The sequence below is a fragment of the Podarcis muralis genome, chromosome Z, assembly GCF_964188315.1.
Source record: "Podarcis muralis chromosome Z, rPodMur119.hap1.1, whole genome shotgun sequence".
Lineage (NCBI taxonomy): Eukaryota > Metazoa > Chordata > Lepidosauria > Squamata > Lacertidae > Podarcis > Podarcis muralis.
The window spans coordinates 4335578-4354240 of record NC_135673.1 but is presented as its reverse complement, the minus strand read 5'-3'; the positions used below and the strand labels follow the sequence as shown (position 1 = coordinate 4354240).

Sequence of the window (18663 nt, the reverse complement as noted above, 5' to 3'; positions counted from 1 at the left end):
ACACCCCTCTCCCAATTAACCTCCGCCTCTAGGTCCCCACCCCACCATATCAACTGGCGCTGCCCCCATGTCTCAGGTGTGGGCCCTGAAATTGCAGAGTCTAGGATGCTCCTGATCTGGCAATCCTATGTACTGGGAGAGAGGGGGGGGGTCTCTTCTGGTGTTGGGACAGTAATGACCAGAAATAAAGAAGCAATGCCTCTCAAAGCTATTTAGTGATTTCATTTGCATTCCTCCTTTGGTATTTTCATCCTTACTGTGAGATATGCTAAGGTGAGAAACTGAGTGGCCCACAGTTACCCAGTGAGCTTCCTAGCCAAGTGGGAAGTTGAACCCTGGTCTCCCAAAGGTCCTAGTCCAACATTCTAGCCATTACACCACATTGGCTCTCCCTGCCATCACACTCTGCCTCTTTCTCCCAGTCCAATATCTCTTGGAGGTTCTCGCCACTCCAAACCTACCCCACATCTTAACATTTTATTTTACAAATTTATACCCCACACTTTCATAACTATACAGGGAGGCAGAGCACAACATATAAAAGGATAAAATTAATCAATGATCCTTGAAAACATCAGTGAAACATCAGCAAATATTGATGGATAAAAAGAAGAAGAAAATCATGTTGTACAAACTTGTCTAATAAAAGAAGTTTTCAAGAAACCTCTGGCAGAAGGGAGGGATCCTGCCGAGCCTTTGCTGGTTCCACAGGGCAGGGTCTGCAACACTAAAGACTACCACTTGGGCAGGAATCTCTTCACCTGTCCTGAAACACTTGACTGATGATCCCCTTTTCCATTTCTCTGTCAGATGCCCTTGACCGAGTTCAGCGTCAATGTGTCAGCAGCAAAAGGAGGCCGGAAGGTGGTTTTTGTGGTGAACTCCAACAAGCACACCGTTCTGAATGTAACTACAGGGGATCACCGCCTTGCCTTTGTCACGGTGAGTACCTGGGCTGAGCCACATCCTGCAGACCTTGTATAATGTACATCAGGGTGGGGAGCCATTTTCAAGCATGAAAGGAGGGGGTGAAGCAAGGCCTGTGAGTGGTGTGGCCTGGGGAGAGACCTGGAGGTCAGAGAGAGAGACCTGAAGGGTTTTGGGGGCTAATGTACAAGAAGTGTGGTGATAGGCTGGAAGGGAAAGAGTGAGAGGTGATGCTCTTCCATTGCTTTGTCCTTTCACTCTTTCCCTCCTTCTCGAATGGGACTTGGCAGCCAGTAGCTTGCCCCACCTGGTATAACTGGGTACATGGCTTCATGCGCTGTAACAGGCTCCAGAGGAGTCTGTGACCTTCTGTCTTCTTCTCCACAGCTGGAAGAAATCTCCCAAATTCCAGATCTTTAAGGATAGTGATAAGCTATAGAAGATGGAGGGAGGGTATTAATCCTGGGATGGTGTCTTTCTTTATCTTAGCAGTTGAGAGAAGGGGAAGGTATGTGGATTCCAGAAAGTGAAGAAGACCAGTCAAATTTGTACACTAGCAAAGGACCCTCAGCAAACAAGATTCTTGGTCATGAGTTAATCAGGGCAGGGCAGCGGGGGGCTAGGAAACACACTGCATTTTGCAGGGGGGGGGCAGCTACATTTCAGGTGCTTTAAGTGTACACCAGAAACCTTTAAGTGTGGGTGTAACAAGTACTTTTTCAAAAATGCATATTACACAAGTTTCGCTCTCATAGGCGCTCCTGGCCCTGCTTCACTCTCCAGGTGGCTGGGAGTGGTGGGAGCCATAGACCAAAACATCTCGAGGGCACCAGGCTGACAAAGGCTGGGGAAAAGCAAAATTAATGGGATTGTGCACATGGTTCTGTCACGTGAAGCTTTGCCAATGAGCAGGAGCACCTATGTGTACTGCGGAAAACACAGTACAAACAGAATCGCAATATAATGTGTGGTCATGTCAACACTACTCATTTTGATGGGGGCAGTGTTTCCTCAACAGACACATGGGCATCCAGGGCAGCCCTTTCCAACTCTGTGACCTCCAGATGTTTTAGACTACATTCCCATTGGTTGTAGTCCAAAATATCTGGAGGCCACCAGGTTGGAAAAGTCTGGAGTGGGAAGGAGAAGCAAATGGACTGGGGGAGTCAAAAGCTGTGGCAAACTTCATATTCCAGTTCCAAGTTTAGAAATTATCCTTGTCAAAAGTGGAGTTCAAGGGGAATGGGAAGCAGGACTGGGGGAACTCATAACATGGAAACTGAGTGGTGTCATCCAGAGAAGCTGGATATCGGGAAATTTGAGACATATGAAAGGAGGCATGTCTTCATGGGGCATGTAGTCAGGCTGTGGAATTTGTTCCCACACAATGTGACAATGGCCACCAACTTGGTGAGAAGTATCCACTGAGGGTAAGGCCACCAATGGCTACTAGTCATGATGAACATAAGAACGTAAGGCTAACGTGCTGGATCAGGTCAGTGCCCCATCTAGTCCAGCTTCCTGTTCTCACAGCAACTAGCCAGATGCCTGTGGTCTCCAACAATTGATATTCAGAAGCATTTCTGCCTGCAACTGGAAGCATAGTCATCATGGCTCAGGTCTTGCTTGTGGGATTCTCACTGCGGCATCAGGTTAGTGAACTGAGAGGAGAAGATGCTGAACCAGACAGGCTTTTGTTCTGATCCATCAGGGCTCTCCATTTGTTCTTAACCAGAGGAGCAATAAAGGAAAGCACTTTGACCACAACTCCCACTATCCCTGCTTATGGGCTATGCTGGCCGGGGATGATGGGAGTTGGGAATCCAAGAATATCTGTCGGACCACTGGTTCCCCATTGATGAGCTAGAGCATGATGCTTGCTCCTGGGTATATCAGTCCATAGGGTCAGTGGACTATTGACTGACAGATTGCTTGATTGTATTTATACCCCACCATTCACAACAGCCCCAACCTAGCTCACCCAAAGGAGTGGGTGAAGGAACCTCCTATCAAGGTACCATAAAATATAAACACATACACACTCATATACCAGGCAAGCAAAAGTCATTATTGGTTTACAATTGCACAGGCTGCTCAGGTATTCTGGGAGAGGGGTGTGGAAGCAAGCATACAAGCAGGAAGGGACTGCAATGTAAGTGGCACTGAATCAAGATGGCTGCTCAACACTGGCTGCTCAAAGTGTCCACCATTGCACAGCATGCGCCAGCCAGCTCCTCCCATTGGGGTGCAGAGTAGTGCATGCAGGCATCTCAACAAGCCCATGCAGGCTCACATAGAGCTACCCTGGATGTGCCATTAACCCCATTACCACAGGCACCTTTTTAGTGACTTAGTTACCAAACAGCTAGACGCAGGTTGACTAGAGCATGGGCTTCATGCTGGTACCAGGGAGTTAGATTACTGGAACATTCCAAGGATCAGTCTCAGCACACAGAAGCATAAGAAGAGCCCTGCTGGATCAGACCAGAGGCCCATCTATTGGAGTATTCCGTTCCTATAGTGGCCAGCCAGGTCCCTGTGGGAAGTCCCAAGGAGGACATAAGCACAACAGCTACATCTTAACTCCTGCATCAGACACAGTGTACCAGATGCTGGCATGGCTGGTTGAATGTTACCCTTGATTACCTTATCCTCCATGGATTTGTCTAATCCTATTTTTAGAGCCGTCCAAGTTGGTGGCCATAAAGACACCTTGGGGGAGCGAATAAATGTCAAGAACTTATCTGTCTGCCACCACTGTGTGAAAAAGGACTACCTTGCGCATGTCCTGGATATCCTACACTTTCGCATTATTGGAAGACCTTGAAGGATTCCAGTACTGTATTTAGGAGAGAGGAAGGGAAACCCCTCCCTCTCCCTCTCCCTCTCCCTCTCCCTCTCCCTCTCCCTCTCCCTCTCCACTCCAAGCCAAATTTTGTGCCCCTTTGTCATGTCGCAACCCATGACTTTGCAAGGCCCCCGCAGGTCCGCTTCCTCTGCCCATGGATCTCTCTGCCGGGAGGCTCTGTGACGCAGATAACCTGGGGAAAATCTCCCATTTCCTCTGGCTGTTTGGCATAGGGTCAGGGATGGTGCTTGGCTCCAGCCAGCTCAGCCGAGCCTGTGAGCTTTGTTAGCAAAATAAAACCCTTTTCCTATTTGTGTCTAATAATAAAAAAGGGCTGACAATAGAGGCGGGATGGGGGAGGGCAGTGGCGCGAGAGGCACAATCAGATGCAGCGCGGCACCATTAGTTCAAGCTGGAGGGCAGGCCGCCACCCCCCACCCCCCTGCCGCCACTGTACTGCCTTCTTGGACGTTCCATTCCGTGCCCTGTATGGGGTCAGGAGGGAAATGGAGGTGTGCAAGGCAGCTCTTAGTCACCTTTTCTCTCTCCATTCCCTGCATTGTTGCCTGGCAAAAGGGAACCTTTAGGCTGTGACAAATTGGGTGGGGGGATGAGCCACCATCCCCTGGAAAATCCCAAAGCCATGCCAAACTAGCTTCCTGATGAGCCACCCCTTCCAAAATACTGGTTTTTGAAAAGCCTGAAAGATTGAGAAGAGTTGTGTTGGTTTTTCGTTTTAAAGAAAAGAAAGAAAACACACTTTTTGGAGTCTTAGTAAGTAAGGGTAGACAAATCCTCACAATCTGGTTCATATCAGTTTCTCATTACAGGTAGGTAGCCGTGTTGGTCCGCCATAGTCGAAACAAAATTTAAAAATTCCATCCAGTAGCACCTTAGACACCAACTAAGTTTGTTATTGGTATGAGCTTTCGTGTGCATGCACACTTCTTCAGATACCAATAACAAACTTAGTTGGTCTCTAAGGTGCTACTGGAAGGAATTTTTTTATATTGTTTCGATCAGTTTCTCGGTTTTCCTATCTTAAATCCAGTAACCCCCATCCCACATTCTGCAGTAATTGGCATTAACTGGCAACTGGGGGGGGGGGGGAACCCCTGTGAAAATGCACCAGCGTTTTAGTGCAACCTGGTGTGAGAAGGACGCAACAGCTGACGACACCCTGGCAGTCCTGGGGGCTGGCCTGGCATTGTGAGGAATGCACCCCACAAAAAAATCTGCTCAGGGTGACAGCCCCCCAGCCTCCCCCCCCCCCGTGCTACACTTCTGAGTCTGATTTGTACTAATATCAGCCAAGGGAGGGCAAAATCAGCCATGCAAACCCCATCCCATGTTTTCATCTTTCTTGACAAACGGGATTTAAAAGTAAAATAAAATGGAAATTCCCAAACATGTTGCTCTTTCTAATGTTGGTTGTGCAGCTATTCCTTCAAAGAATTCCTTTTGAGCCTGGCCAACCTCACAGGATTGATTGTTTGACGCCTGACTCTTTTCAGCTTTCAAGGCAGACAACAATAGGTTATAAAATTCCTTTGATCGTGGGGGGAGATTAGCTGTCAGCTTCTGCCTGACCTCTCTGACTTGTTCTTTCCTCTCTGTGCTGAGAAGGTGACTGGGGGGTCACAGAGAGCCTTTGTGTCATTCCTTTTCCGTAACCTACATGGGGATAGAAAGTGTAAAAATAAATTCAGAAAATTGTAGCTGACAGAAGTAACTGCACAGTTATTGGTGTGCCAAAAATCATTTCCTGTTTCCTTTTTGGATGCCCAAAAGTGTAAGTGCCATCTCATAAACAACTTAGAACTGCAGTACCTCAAAGGCCACCTCTCCTGATTGGAGCCAACCCAGACCCAGTGATTATCACCTGAGGCCTTTCTTCGTGTGCCTCCCCCCCCCCCACAAGGCATGCAGAGGGTGGCAATACGAGAACAGGCCTTTTCTGTGGTGGCCCCCCATTGTGGGATGCTCTTCCCAGGGGGCTTCGCCTGGTGCATCCATTGCATATCTTTAGGTGCTAGGCAAAAGATTTCCTCTTCTCACAGGCCTCCTGTGGGACTTTGGGGTTGTTATTTTATGTATTTTTGTGTTTTCATATTTTAAACTGCCCTGTGATCCCCAGATGAAAGGCTGTATAGAAATTTAATAAATAAAATAAATGTTACAGGCATCATCATGGAGCAGTGACCAAACACCCACTGTAATGACATTACAGCCTCCAGTCTTTCATTGATAAAAAAGCAGGGATGTCCCTGAGCTAGGAAGGCATGTTGGAAGATTCAGGACAGATAAAAGAAAGTACTATGGAACTCCCTCCCACCAGAAGCATTGATGGCCTCCAAATCAGATGGCTTCAAAAGAGGATTAGTCAAGTTCATGCACGTAAAGGCTATCAGTGGCTACTAGCCACAATGGCTATCCTCTGCCTCCACAGTTGGTGGTAGCAATGCTTCTGTATCCCAGTTGCTGCAAACCACAGTGCCCTTGTGTTTAGACCCCGCTTTTGGGTTTCCCACAGGCATCTGGTTGACCACAGTAAGAACAGAGTGCTGGACTACATGGGCCACTGGCCTGATCCAGAAGGCTCTTCTTGTGCTCTTATGTGCCCCCCACCACTCCCATGTCCAAGGAGGTTGTCCAGAAGGGAATGTAGCACTCAGGTTGAAAAAGGTTGCCCAACCCTGCTGTATTTAAATATTACACCTCCACACAGAGACAATTGGTGTTTCCGGAAGTGAAGAATATTTAAACAGGGCGCACGTGCAATGCACGTGGGTTCAGAGTGCACAATCACTTGCAAAATGTGTGCAGTTAAATTATGAAATTTGCTGCCCTTATTTGAGCATTATGTCCTCACATGGAGATCCAATGATGTCGAACTAAATGCTGCAGGTGAGGTTGGGAGGAAGGCACCCATAGGTTGTCACTCCTGTTCCTCCCTGTGTAAGTGGAGCAGTTAGGGATGGGGGAGCAATTTTGTTTGGTTTGCATTTTAATGCAAACTAACAAATTGATAGTTCACAAAACAGTGTGCAAACCAACATGTACCTACCCGTCAAAACTCACCTTTTGCAAATTTTGTGATGCAACTTTCCAACCAAAAAATGAGTACAAACATGAATTTATTAATGGGAAGTGTGCACAAAAATACATTTAATCATGAAAATAACATTCAAAGTGCAATATATTAGGGGGTATAGCTTGCAAAAATGAAGGCTGGAAAAAAGGAGAAACGGAGAAGAAACCAGAAATGACTGATTTGTCCACTGCTCTGAGCAACTGGACAATATATCACCTCATCCAGCTCCCTGTCTCCTGACCGCGTGGAACTCCCTTTTTAATAATAGAAAAGTGAGGCCAAAGTTACAAGACCCAATGCTGTCCAAGGACTATCTCTCAATGTTGTGCTTGAATCCAGACATGAAATACATGGAGGATTTATAGAGTGCAACTCTCATTGCCAAGAGGAAACACTGGGGCCCCTTTTTCAGCCAGAACTCAATGGAACTCAGTTCTAGCATCTCTCAGGTCTCCATTGCTATTATAAGAAAATGAGGGAGGTGTTCATGGTGAGCTCCAGCATCTCTTTTCTATAAAAATAGCACAGGGAACACTCTGCCTGATTTTATTCTGCTGTACATTTCTTTTCCAGGATAAGCATAAACTCACGGTCATAGGGTTCAACAAAGAAATCAACAAAACCGATTTGTCTTCCTCCAATGCGGAGATCCTAAACTGGACCAAAACTAATTATGGGGGTGTCAGCACCTTTGTAGAATTGGAAGATCCTCGGAAGATTAACTTTCAAGTCAACAGAGGTCAGTTCTGTTAAGATGGTGTTTCTTAAGTCAAAGTGTAGCAGGAGTCCTCCCTATAGAACACCCTTCCTCAATCTGTGGTCCTCCGCATGTTGTTGGACTACAACTCCCATCAATTGCTGTCTGAGGCCGATGAGAGTTATAGTTCAAAACATCTGGAAGACACCAGGTTGGTGAGGAATGCTATAGAGCCACAATGACTTGCTAAGGGGACCTTACCCCACCTGATCCAAATCATTTGCATGCAGTTACTAATGATGTGGGTGGCGCTGTGGGTTAAACCACAGAGCCTAGGGCTTGCCAATCAGAAGGTCGGCAGTTCGAATCCCCCTGACGGGGTGAGCTCCCATTTCTCTGTCCCAGCTCCTGCCAACCTAGCAGTTCGAAAGCACATCAAAGTGCAAGTAGATAAATAGGTACCACTCCGGCAGGAAGGTAAATGGCATTTCTGTGCGCTGCTTTAGTTTCACCAGAAGTGGCTTAGTCATGCTGGCCACATGACCCGGAAAAACTGTTTGCGGACAGACGCCGGCTCCCTCGGCCTATAGAGCGAGATGAGTACTGCAACCCCAGAGTTGTCCATGACTGGACCTAATGGTCAGGGGTCCCTTTACCTTTACCTACTAATGAACTAAATTGAGTTCAATTGATGTTTTAATTGATTAGATCTGCATGAATTTGGATTTGACTAAAAACACTGAATGAAAAATGGACCATATATGGGTGGCTTTACATCCACTTTGCAAATCACAATCTATCAGAAAACAGCCCTGTATTTGAAGGGCTCTTCTCTTTGAAGCACTGACCAAGAGAAAGCAGGAGTGGTGCTGAAGTTGCCTATCCAGAGTGAACACCTGAACAGAAAAGTGGGTAGGCACACTAGTCACCTGATCAGTCTTTCCCACCAGGGTGAGATGTATTGTGCTTCTTATAGTCATTTTTCTAAAATTCCATCAGTGCATTTAAATCAGCACATCCAAATTTTATGCAGACCTGTATCCTCTTTTTCTTAGTGAACTATTTCCTCTTTTTTGATGATACATAAACAGTCAAATCATTGCATGTGTTTTTCTCTTATTGAGCATCAGCCATCTCCTGCTCTTTCTGCCTGAGCAAGTTTCCCACAATTGTTCTTTTGTCTCCTTCAGAGCCCAGCACCTCTGAGAAATGTGTACCTAAGAGCTATTTTGATGCTGAGCCGTACCTAGAGGCTGAGTTTGACTCTGACAATACCAAGAGCTGTCTGGATCCCACTGTACACCCTGGAAGAGAGGCCCACATCATGTGGCTCCAGCAGAGTCCTCCAGACTCTGGGTAATTTGGTTGCATGGATCTAACTTCTGACTTGCGAGTAAATTATGCAAATAATAATGTTCACATTTCCACCAGTTTTGTCCTGCAATATTCTTGTGTGGCTTATGACATTTTTGGCAATGATCAGGCTGCAAAAATGGGTGAGGAAGAAGGCTTGAGTTGATAGTACAGGTCCACAATGTATAGCCATTTAAGAGACTTAACACAATAAACATTTGGTGCTTCCTGACGCTCCCCAAAAAGAAAGAAACCGTAAAGAGGAAAGATTGGTGTTAATATATGTTAGCAAGGAGGCACAGACTTGAAAAATTGGAGGGAACAGATAAGCCGATAGATATGGGGAATATTATATTCAACTCAGTAGAAAAAATAAGGACACACCCACCTTAATAGAAGTACATAAGTTTTGATAATGATCAAAAGGTTGGCCAGCCCAAGCCTGAGGTTCCCTAACTTTGCAACATTAGGAAGTAGATAAATTAACCTTAACAATTATAAAGGGAAGGAAACTTAGCCTTTTAGATCAGAATTCATAGTGATACATAGGAAGATCTGCCTCAATAGATACTGTAAGGTTGATAACCTTAATGAAAAAGAAAGAGCAATCAACCTTATAGGTGGGCCTTAATCAATTTTGATAGATCAGCTTAATAGCGAGGTAGCATTAGTAAAGGTAGGGAAGAAGAAAAGTCTATTCATATTCTGATCCATGGTCAACTGGGAGACTAACGGACAATTTCTGGTGTCTGCCAGTTGTGGAAATTTTTGCAAAGAGGCCTTGACTAAGCTGTATCACAGTCCTGTCTTAAGCAAAAGGTGCATATTCAGGATCACTGAACACAGATTAGCTATGCTTGTTGAACCATTAGAGATCATGAGTATTGCTTTGCCTTTGTAAATTTAAAACACACCAGTGGACCATGAGAAGTCTTGTTGAAAATAACAACAGAACAGACTAGACAAGACCAAAGCCAGCCTGCCTCTGATGTTAATGCCTTACACGATGCAGGTGACAAACACAGGTTGAATAGCAAGGCGGGTGCCATGTTGGTGATTAACATGCTATTCCAGTCTGGTCTACCAAAGGGGGATCTGCTAGGTGTTGCATGGGCTGTTAAAAAGAAATACCTTGCTCAACAATGAGCCTTTATCATTTATCCTTGGGTTTGTTCTCCAGCACACAGGCTGTGGATCTGAACATCAAAGTGACGTGCAGTAATGGAAAACCAGCTAAGGAGCTGACCACGCTACTAGTGCTTAAAAGCCATGAGAGGATGTTTTGGAACATTGATCAGATGCCTGAATATGTGAAATTCATGGTAAGAGTGGGAGAGAAATGCCCTCTGGCTGCTGAAATTATGGGCTTAGAACTTCATGATTACAGTGGTGCCCCGCAAGACGAATGCCTCGCAAGACGGAAAACCCGCTAGACGAAAGGGTTTTCCGTTTCTGAGCTGCTTCGCAAGATGATTTTCCCTATGGGCTTGCTTCGCAAGACAAAAACCTCTTGCAAGTCTTGCAATTCCCCCCCCCCGCTTTCTCCCCCCTTTTTCTAAGCCGCTAATAGCCTTTTAGCAGCTTAGCCGCTAATCCTTTAATAGCCGCTAAACCGCTAATAGCGCTAATCCGCTTAGCCGCTAATAGGGTTGCTTCGCAAGACGAAAAAACTGCTAGACGAAGAGAATCACGGAACAGATTCTTTTCGTCTTGCGAGGCACCACTGTACTATTATTCATAAACGCAAAGCTAGATGTGTTGATCCAGAAGGCCAGACAAAAGGGGCATGAAGGGGGGCATTCAGCTCCTGGGCCTGAGATTTTCCACCTCTGCCTTACATTTAAGAAGACCACTCTGCTTCTCACAGTGGCCAATGAGAGGGCTATGGGGAGTCCACAAGTAGGGCATGAAGGCCTCTGCTATTGAAGCTCCCTGCAGGAACTTGTATTCAGAGGCAGACAGAGTGGTTCAAGGGTGAAACATCTGCCAGTCACACCAAACTCTGATTAGGGCTGGCCCAACACTTTTCAGCCCCTGAGGCAAACCCCAAAATGGCATCTCCCCTCCCCACCAGGGAAGAATGGGGTCAAGGAAGACCAATATCAGGAACAAGGGTGGAAGGAAGGAAGGAAGGAAGGTCAACATTGAGAGATGCTGCCCTGGTGGACCCTGCTGCCTGAGGCGGTTGCCTCATGGACATTGTAGCCAATGCTACAATAATGGGCATTGGTAAAAAGGTAAAGGGACCTCTGACCTTTAGGTCCAGTCGTGGCCGACTCTGGGGTTGCAGCACTCATCTCGCTTTATTGACCAAGGGAGCAGGCATACAGCTTCTGGGTCATGTGGCCAGCATGACTAAGCCGCTTCTGGCGAACCAGAGCAGCGCACGGAAACGCCGTTTGCCTTCCCGCTGGAGCGGTAACTATTCATCTACTTGCACTTTGACATGCTTTCGAACTGCTAGGTTGGCAGGAGCAGGGACTGAGCAATGGGAGCTCACCCTGTTGCGGGGATTCGAACCGCCGACCTTCTGATCGGCAAGCCCTAGGCTCTGTGGTTTAAACCACAGCGCCAGCCACATTGGTAGTCATGTGCTAAAGAAACAAAATTCTTAGACACTTTTTCAGGAGAGGAACAACATAATAGGTAAAACCGTTACAATTCCCCAGCTATCATCACAGAATATATTCACAGAGGAAAATGAAGACGTGCTCTTCTTTAATCTAAGAGGGCCTACATTAGTGGTAGTGAGGATTCTGATGGCATGTTAGTGGAACAGCCAAAGGGATTCCCCAAGTTGCTCTCAAATTAAAGACTCACTCAAAAGCTTCGTATATAAGTTGAAAGAAACACCCTTTCACTGTGAACTGGTACAACTTTATTGTAAGAACCACAAGTCAAGCAGCAACAGGAAGGTTCAGGAAATGTACATAAGGATTTCGGCTATACGACTGCAAAATGACTATTTTGTCAGAACTTGGTATTGCAATATCCCCATCTGTTAAACTTACCTTGAAGATTTTTTTTTTTAATGAGATCTACAATATGTCATGAAGTCCGATAACAGCCTGCAGTTCTGTATGTGACTACACATTTGATTTTGATTATGTTAAGTTTTCAAAATTTTGCTAAAGAATAAATAACCAGAAGAAGAAAAGGGGTAATGGCTAACTTAGCTCCGTTCCTTTCAGTAAGTTTACTCTGAGCTGAACACGCTTGGAGATAATTCTTCTGTCGGGCAACCATGTGTACTACCATGAATGGAAACATACGCTGAAGAAGGTCCTTGCTAAACTTTCATTTCTTTTTCTCCTGTAGGTGTCAGGAAAATACTCCATTAAGAAAATAACCAAGGAGCCAATTAACGGTACTGTCCTCCCAGACAGCAAAGAAGGCCTGATCAAAGAAGCCCGTGACAAGGACTTCGCCTTCATCGCTTCTTACACAGAAATCCCAGCGGCCAAAAGCATCACCCTTGAGCTGGTCAGGGATTGTAGTGGTGAGTTTGCCCAGTTTCAAGTTGGCTACATCAGACCTAAGCATGTTGGTGGCACTTGGCTGGAACAGAGCCAGTGCAGTAAAAACCTTGCAGGATCATTTTCTGAGGGTTCCAGGTCCTACTACTGGATACTGTTCATCTCTAGCATTAATAGAGGGCATGAGACTCTTACTCTCGGGGTTGTGGGTTCAAGCCCCACAATGGACAAAAAATTCCTGCATTGCAGGGGGTTGGACTAGATGACCCTCATGGTCCCCTTCCAACTCTACAATTCTATGATTCTATGATTCACAAGCCTTCCCTCAAAAATCCTCACGCCTTAGGAACATAAAGATAAGGGTAAAAGTTCCGCTGACCATTAGGTCCAGTCTCAGGCCGTTCTGGGGTTACCGCGCTCATCTCGCTTTACTGGCCGAGGGAGCTGGCGTTTGTCCGCAGACAGTTTTTCTGGGTCATGTGGCCAGCAGGACTAAGCTGCTTTTGGCGAAACCAGAACAGTGCACAGAAATGCCTTTTACCTTCCCACTGGAGTGGTACCTATTTTTCTACTTGCACTTTTTGGCAAGCTTTCGAACTGCTAGGTTGGCAGGAGCTGGGACAGAGAAATGGGAGCTCACCCCGTCATGGGGATTCAAACCGCCGGCCTTCTGATTGGCAAGCCCAAGGCTCAGTGGTTTAGACCACAGTGCCACCCGCATCCCTTAGGAACATAGGAAGCTGCTTTACACAGAGTGGTCCACCTCTGTCAATGTTTACACTCACTGTCAGTGGCAGTTCAAGGTTTGGGACAGGGTTTCCCTCCAGCCCTGTTTGAATATTGAACCTGGGACCCCTGCATGCTCTCACTGAACTATGGCCTCCCCTCCCCTTTCCTTAAAGCTCAAAGTAGCAAAACAATCACCATCCTGTGAAACAAAAGCCCTATCCAGGCATTCACTACCTCATGTGATTAGAATCGCAGGAGTTAGACCAGGGGTGTCAATGTGGTGTGTTCCAGATATTGCTGGACTACAACTCCCATCAGCCCAAGTCAATATGGCCAATGGTCTGGGATGATGGGAGTTGCAGTCCAAGCACACATGGAGGGCAACAGGGTGGCTATCCCTGAGTTAGACACACTCAACATGTTCCCTTGGTCACATTAAAAAACACCACCCCTCACATAGAACTATAGATTATGGTTTTATGATTGATTGATTGATTGATCAATCGATTAATTAATTAATTACAATTATATGCTGGCCTTCATCCAAAGACACAGGGTGGTTTACAGGATAAAAATACAAAATGAAAACACAAAATATGTATCATAATAAGAACAAAAATCAAACAAACCAATACCTTCCCCCCCCCCCTGCCCCAGTTTGTTTAATTAGCCAGAGGCCTGAGAGAAGAGGAATGTTTTTGCCTGGTTCCTAAAGATATGTAGAGAAGGTGTCTGGCTCTTGTGTCTCCCTTGGGGAGAGCATCCCAAAAACAGGGAGCCACTGCAGAAAAGGCCCATTCTCATGTTGCCACCCTCTGGACCTCTTGTGGAGTAGACACACAAAGAATGGCCTCAGACTCTCAGATGCAGAGTCTGGGTTGGTTCATATGGAGATAAGTGTTTAGAGAGGTATTGCGGTTCTAGGCTGTTTAGGGCTTTGTACGTCAAAACCAACACTTTGAATTAGGGCCCAGAAACAGAGGAATCCAATCCACATTTTTGGGAGGAAAGGTGTGATGGATGGAAATGATAGATAGAGCTAGATAGATAGATAGATAGATAGATAGATAGATAGATGATAGATAGATGATAGATAGATAGATAGATAGATAGATAGATAGACAGACAGATAGATATATAGATTTCCACCTAGTTCAGGTGTGGGGACTCTATAGATTGTGGCTAATGGATGAGCACTTTCAATATCCCTAGCACTCTGTGGCATTCTGGGTTTTAAATTATTAATGCAGTGTTTTGCAAGTTTAAATATTCTATAACTTGCTTTGAGGTGTTTTGTAAAAAGTGATGATAAATAACTGGCACTTTATTTAGAAGGAAAGAAAACTGAGGTGACGACAGCACCACACAGCAAGATTTCAGAACCGTCCAAGGTGGTTCAAGGGTTGATGGAACTTTGCCGTCCATGGAAGTGCACAGAGAACGCCATTGAGGTAGCATTGCCCAAGTCGCTCTTGGAGGTGAGGAGATTTTCTGCTTATTTTGTGCCCTTCCAAAACCTATGAGCAATTTCCCTTAATATAATGCATTTTTGTATATTATTTTCACTGATATATGCATTTTTATGGGCACTTTCCTCTAATATATACATATTCATACACCCTGGTTGGTTGGAGAACTACATCATAAAATTTGGAGAAGTGTGAATTTTGAAGGATAGCTGTGTTTCGGTTCACATGTTAGTATAAGAATTAGGTTAGAATTAGGTTGTTTCTTACATAACGCTTGCAAAAACATCTATATTAATAAAAACTGCGTGGAAATTTTATTAGGAAAAATTTGCACTAATTTGATGAGTTTTCATGTAGATTTACTGCAGATTGCTGCATAAATATGGAGAACTTAATTTAATTTTAATTTTTAGAAGAAGTAAGATCCTCTAGACCAGTGTTTCCCAACCTTGTGCCTCCAGCTGTTTTTGAACTACAACTCCCATCATCCCTGACTAGCAAGACCAGTGGCAAGGGATGATGGGAATTGTAGTCCAAAAACAGCTGGAGGCACAAGGTTAGGAAACACTGCTCTAGACCATTACCCTAAATTAACCAGAATAATTTATATATATATATAGCCTGGCCTCCTGGTTGAGAAGGGTGATTTCAAGTATTATTCGTTCCAATCAAATGGGATTTATTCCTAAAGGCGTATTTCCAACCCTGTATACTGACATTTTAATATTATTTTGCAGCTATGAAAGCAGGGTGCCCACTTGTAATATTCTTCTTAGATACTTATAAGGATTTTGACTGCATTGAGTGAGGATGCATTGTGAAAGCCTTAGACATCTATAAACTGCGTATCACATTTATTTTGGCTATTTCTAAATTATACACAAAAAAGTATGCGTTAGTCCAAACTAATTCATTTTCAGCAGTATCTATGGAAATCTGTGCTCTGACTTCAAATGTTACTTTGTTTTTACTTTTTATTTTCTCCACCACTCATGCATCATTTATGGTTGAATATATCATATGAGATTTAGTATTGCCTCCCCTGGGGTCATTGCTGTACTTTCATGTTGGTTTAGTTTGTATTTATGTTTATGTCTAATAAAAGCCTAAGAAAAAGAGATAGAATTCAAATTTAAGACTTGGAAAAATGAGAAACAAGGAGAAAACAAAACTGACAAATTTGTGTATGAGGGAGGTGTGTAGGTGCACTTAGCCAAAATAACATTTGCTGCTTTTTGTTAACCCCACAGAGGTCACAGGTTGACATCACTGAGATGACTTTGGAGGACCCTGCCTGCAGAGCAACTGACAACATGACTCACTTTGTCCTAAAAAGCATCATAGACGATTGCTCTACCAACTTAGAAGGGGGCATTCATGCCAAAAATCAGGTCAGCACAGAAGCTTGCAGGATTCTCTAATGGTCTTTGGGTACCATCTTCCTGCTCAGTTCGCTTGCCACATTTTTTGATCCTGCCCTTCCTCCAAATATTTCATGGGACACTGCCCAGCACACATACACTATTATCCAGCAACTACCCTTTGAGGTAGATTAAGCTGAAAGACAATGACCAGCCCAAGGTCACACAGTGAGGGATTCCCCAGCGAGGTGTATGGTTGGTTTTCAGACACATGCTTGTGGGAGCATGCGGATTTGCACCACTGCTGCATTTTAAAATTGTATTTATTTAACTTAATCATGCTTTTGTCTAAAATAGCCTTTCTCAGCATTGGGCCTCCAGTTGTTGTTGGAATACAATTCCCATCAGCCCTGAACATTGGGCAATACTGGCTGGGGCTGATAGAAGTTGTTGTCCAACAACATCTTGGGACCCAAGGTTAGGAAAGGCTGGTGTAAAGACTCTCGATTATATGGAGACTAATAATATGTATATAAGGGGGAAAATTGAACCAGGGTCTCCCTAGACCAGTACTCTAACCAAGGGGTAGTCAATGTGTTGATGTTGGATTACAGCCATGCCAGCTGGAGCTGATGAGTTGGAGTCTGACAACGCTGCCTGCTGTAAGGCACTCCATTTTTCTCTTCCTCCCCTATTTCAGAAATGGCAGCAGCAAGGAGTTGGGATAAGTACCGTATTTTTTGCTCTATAAGACTCACTTTTTCCCTCCTAAAAAGTAAGGGGAAATGTGTGTGTGTGTGTGTTATGGAGCGATTGCAGGCTGTGCAGCTGTCCCAGAAGCCAGAACAGCAAGAGGGATTGCTGCGCTCACTGCGCAGTGATACCTCTTGTTGTTCTGGCTTCTGAGATTCAGGGGAAAAAAATTCTTGTTTCCCTCCTCCAAAAACTAGGTGCGTCTCACAGAGCGAAAAATACGGTACCTATGAACTTTGCATGCCCATCCCCTCCAAAGAGCTCCCAACCTCCCCCAGTTTCATGGCCCACAAAATGTTGAAGGGCTATAACTTGGACAGCTGCTGCAAAGCAGATGTTCTACCACTGCGTTACAGCTTCCTGTGTTCCTGTGTCACCAACTGAACTTCATTGCTGAGTAATGAACTCAAGCAAGGTCTCTGCAGTCTGTCTGCAGCACCCCTCCCTCCTTGCTATGAGCTCTAAAGCAAAGCTACCCAACAACATCTGCATCCATGGACTAATAGTTTACTTAACATTTCTTTTTCATTGTCCCATCAGCTGGTCCTGACCCTGGCTTCGCATCCAGATAAAATTATGGTAAGAAATACATTCCTGCTGAAAACCATCATCTTTTGTATTGTGCTGTTGTGAAAAGATTGTTTTCTATTTCAGTAAGGCTGCAAGTTTTAGTCAATTAATTGGTTAGATTAAGTCTAAACCTTTTGATTGATCAATAACAGGTTCCCAATTAACCAGGCAGTAGAACTGTTCTTAAAAAAATGATAATTGTTTTTTAAATTCTAAGCTTGCAATTTATTCATGGCTGGCTTAGTTGTAAACAGTTGTTTTGTACTGCCATTTTCCCAGTCTAGAAGGATACTCCAAAGACAGCCTTTGAAATATTTCCTTTCCTTGTGAGTCTGTTTCTCTGTGAGGAAAAAGCATTGGAAACATATGGTGTTTTTGAAATCTCTTAGTTATTTACAAATAGGCATGTTTCTGATCTTTATGGCCCCAATATTTTGCAGGTCCTGGAAACTCATAGGCCATTTTGAGGAGCATAAAAAGTTTACTTAAAAATTGATACACCACCATATGAGGAACATCCCCCACAAAGTCAGCACCAGATTTAGGGCAGTGTGGGCCAAGGGGGTGCAAAACAACAGCAGCAGCAGCAATAACATATATTTATACAGTGGTACCTACTCAAAGTCAGGCAGTTAGATGGGCAGTTGAATTGCCAGAACCATAATGTAATGCACTTGAGAGCTTGTGCAGAACGGAAGGCGAGAGGGAGGAAGGCATGAAAATAAGCCATGGGGGGCAAATTTTGTCCTTGCTTAGGGCATCATATTACCAAAGTCTGTTCCCATCAAAGTTGCTTGCAATTGCCAATAAAAACCCTCCCATTGTCAGTAAAATGTCAAAATACATAACCCAATGCACTTAAACAATAAAATTGCATGCAAACATTCACAAGAGAGAATAATTTAAATTTACAACGTATGATATTCTGCATACTTAGAAAGCCCCTGAAGCATGTTGAAAGCACAACCTTGTTTTGGGGTGGCCCCATTTTGCTTCCCTATCCAAGTTTGATATTAGAGAAAATGATGTGTTAATATGGGACCTGTCTGTTGCCCCTTTATCTTCTCTCATAGGTGCCATTTCAATGTGATCTCCCAGAGAAGCTCTTTCTCCATCTTTATCAGACACCTGACTTCAGCTCACCATCCACCACTGTGGTAGAAGTTAACAAAGTCACCTACGTCCAGGTACTGCTGATCCTGTACATTGGGATAGGGAATAAATTTAATATTTAAAGGCAACCCTGAAGACTTTGGGGCTTTCTTCTGAGTAGACATGGATAGAATTGATCTCTCCAAGTATTATTGAAGGTGGCCACGATGACTATGTGATTGAGATAACTGTGACATTAAATTACAGCTCCTGCAGATTCTTCCTCCCTTGGCC

The 18663-nt window shown here is 44.6% G+C and overlaps 1 protein-coding gene across 2 annotated transcripts in view; it reads left to right on the top strand.

Moving 5' to 3' along the window:
* Positions 1-18663, top strand: part of ENG (endoglin) — a 63236-nt gene that overhangs the window by 31251 nt on the left and 13322 nt on the right. Inside the window, exons 3-11 of one of the 2 annotated variants that reach the window (XM_028714697.2) lie at positions 811-942; positions 7443-7608; positions 8757-8922; positions 10100-10241; positions 12238-12418; positions 14460-14602; positions 15844-15984; positions 17248-17286; positions 18351-18464. In XM_028714697.2, coding sequence (XP_028570530.2) covers positions 811-942; positions 7443-7608; positions 8757-8922; positions 10100-10241; positions 12238-12418; positions 14460-14602; positions 15844-15984; positions 17248-17286; positions 18351-18464 — 1224 coding nt within the window. Of the gene's footprint in view, positions 1-810; positions 943-7442; positions 7609-8756; positions 8923-10099; positions 10242-12237; positions 12419-14456; positions 14603-15843; positions 15985-17247; positions 17287-18350; positions 18465-18663 lie in introns of both variants that reach the window. The other variant, XM_028714696.2, reaches the window with a different exon arrangement.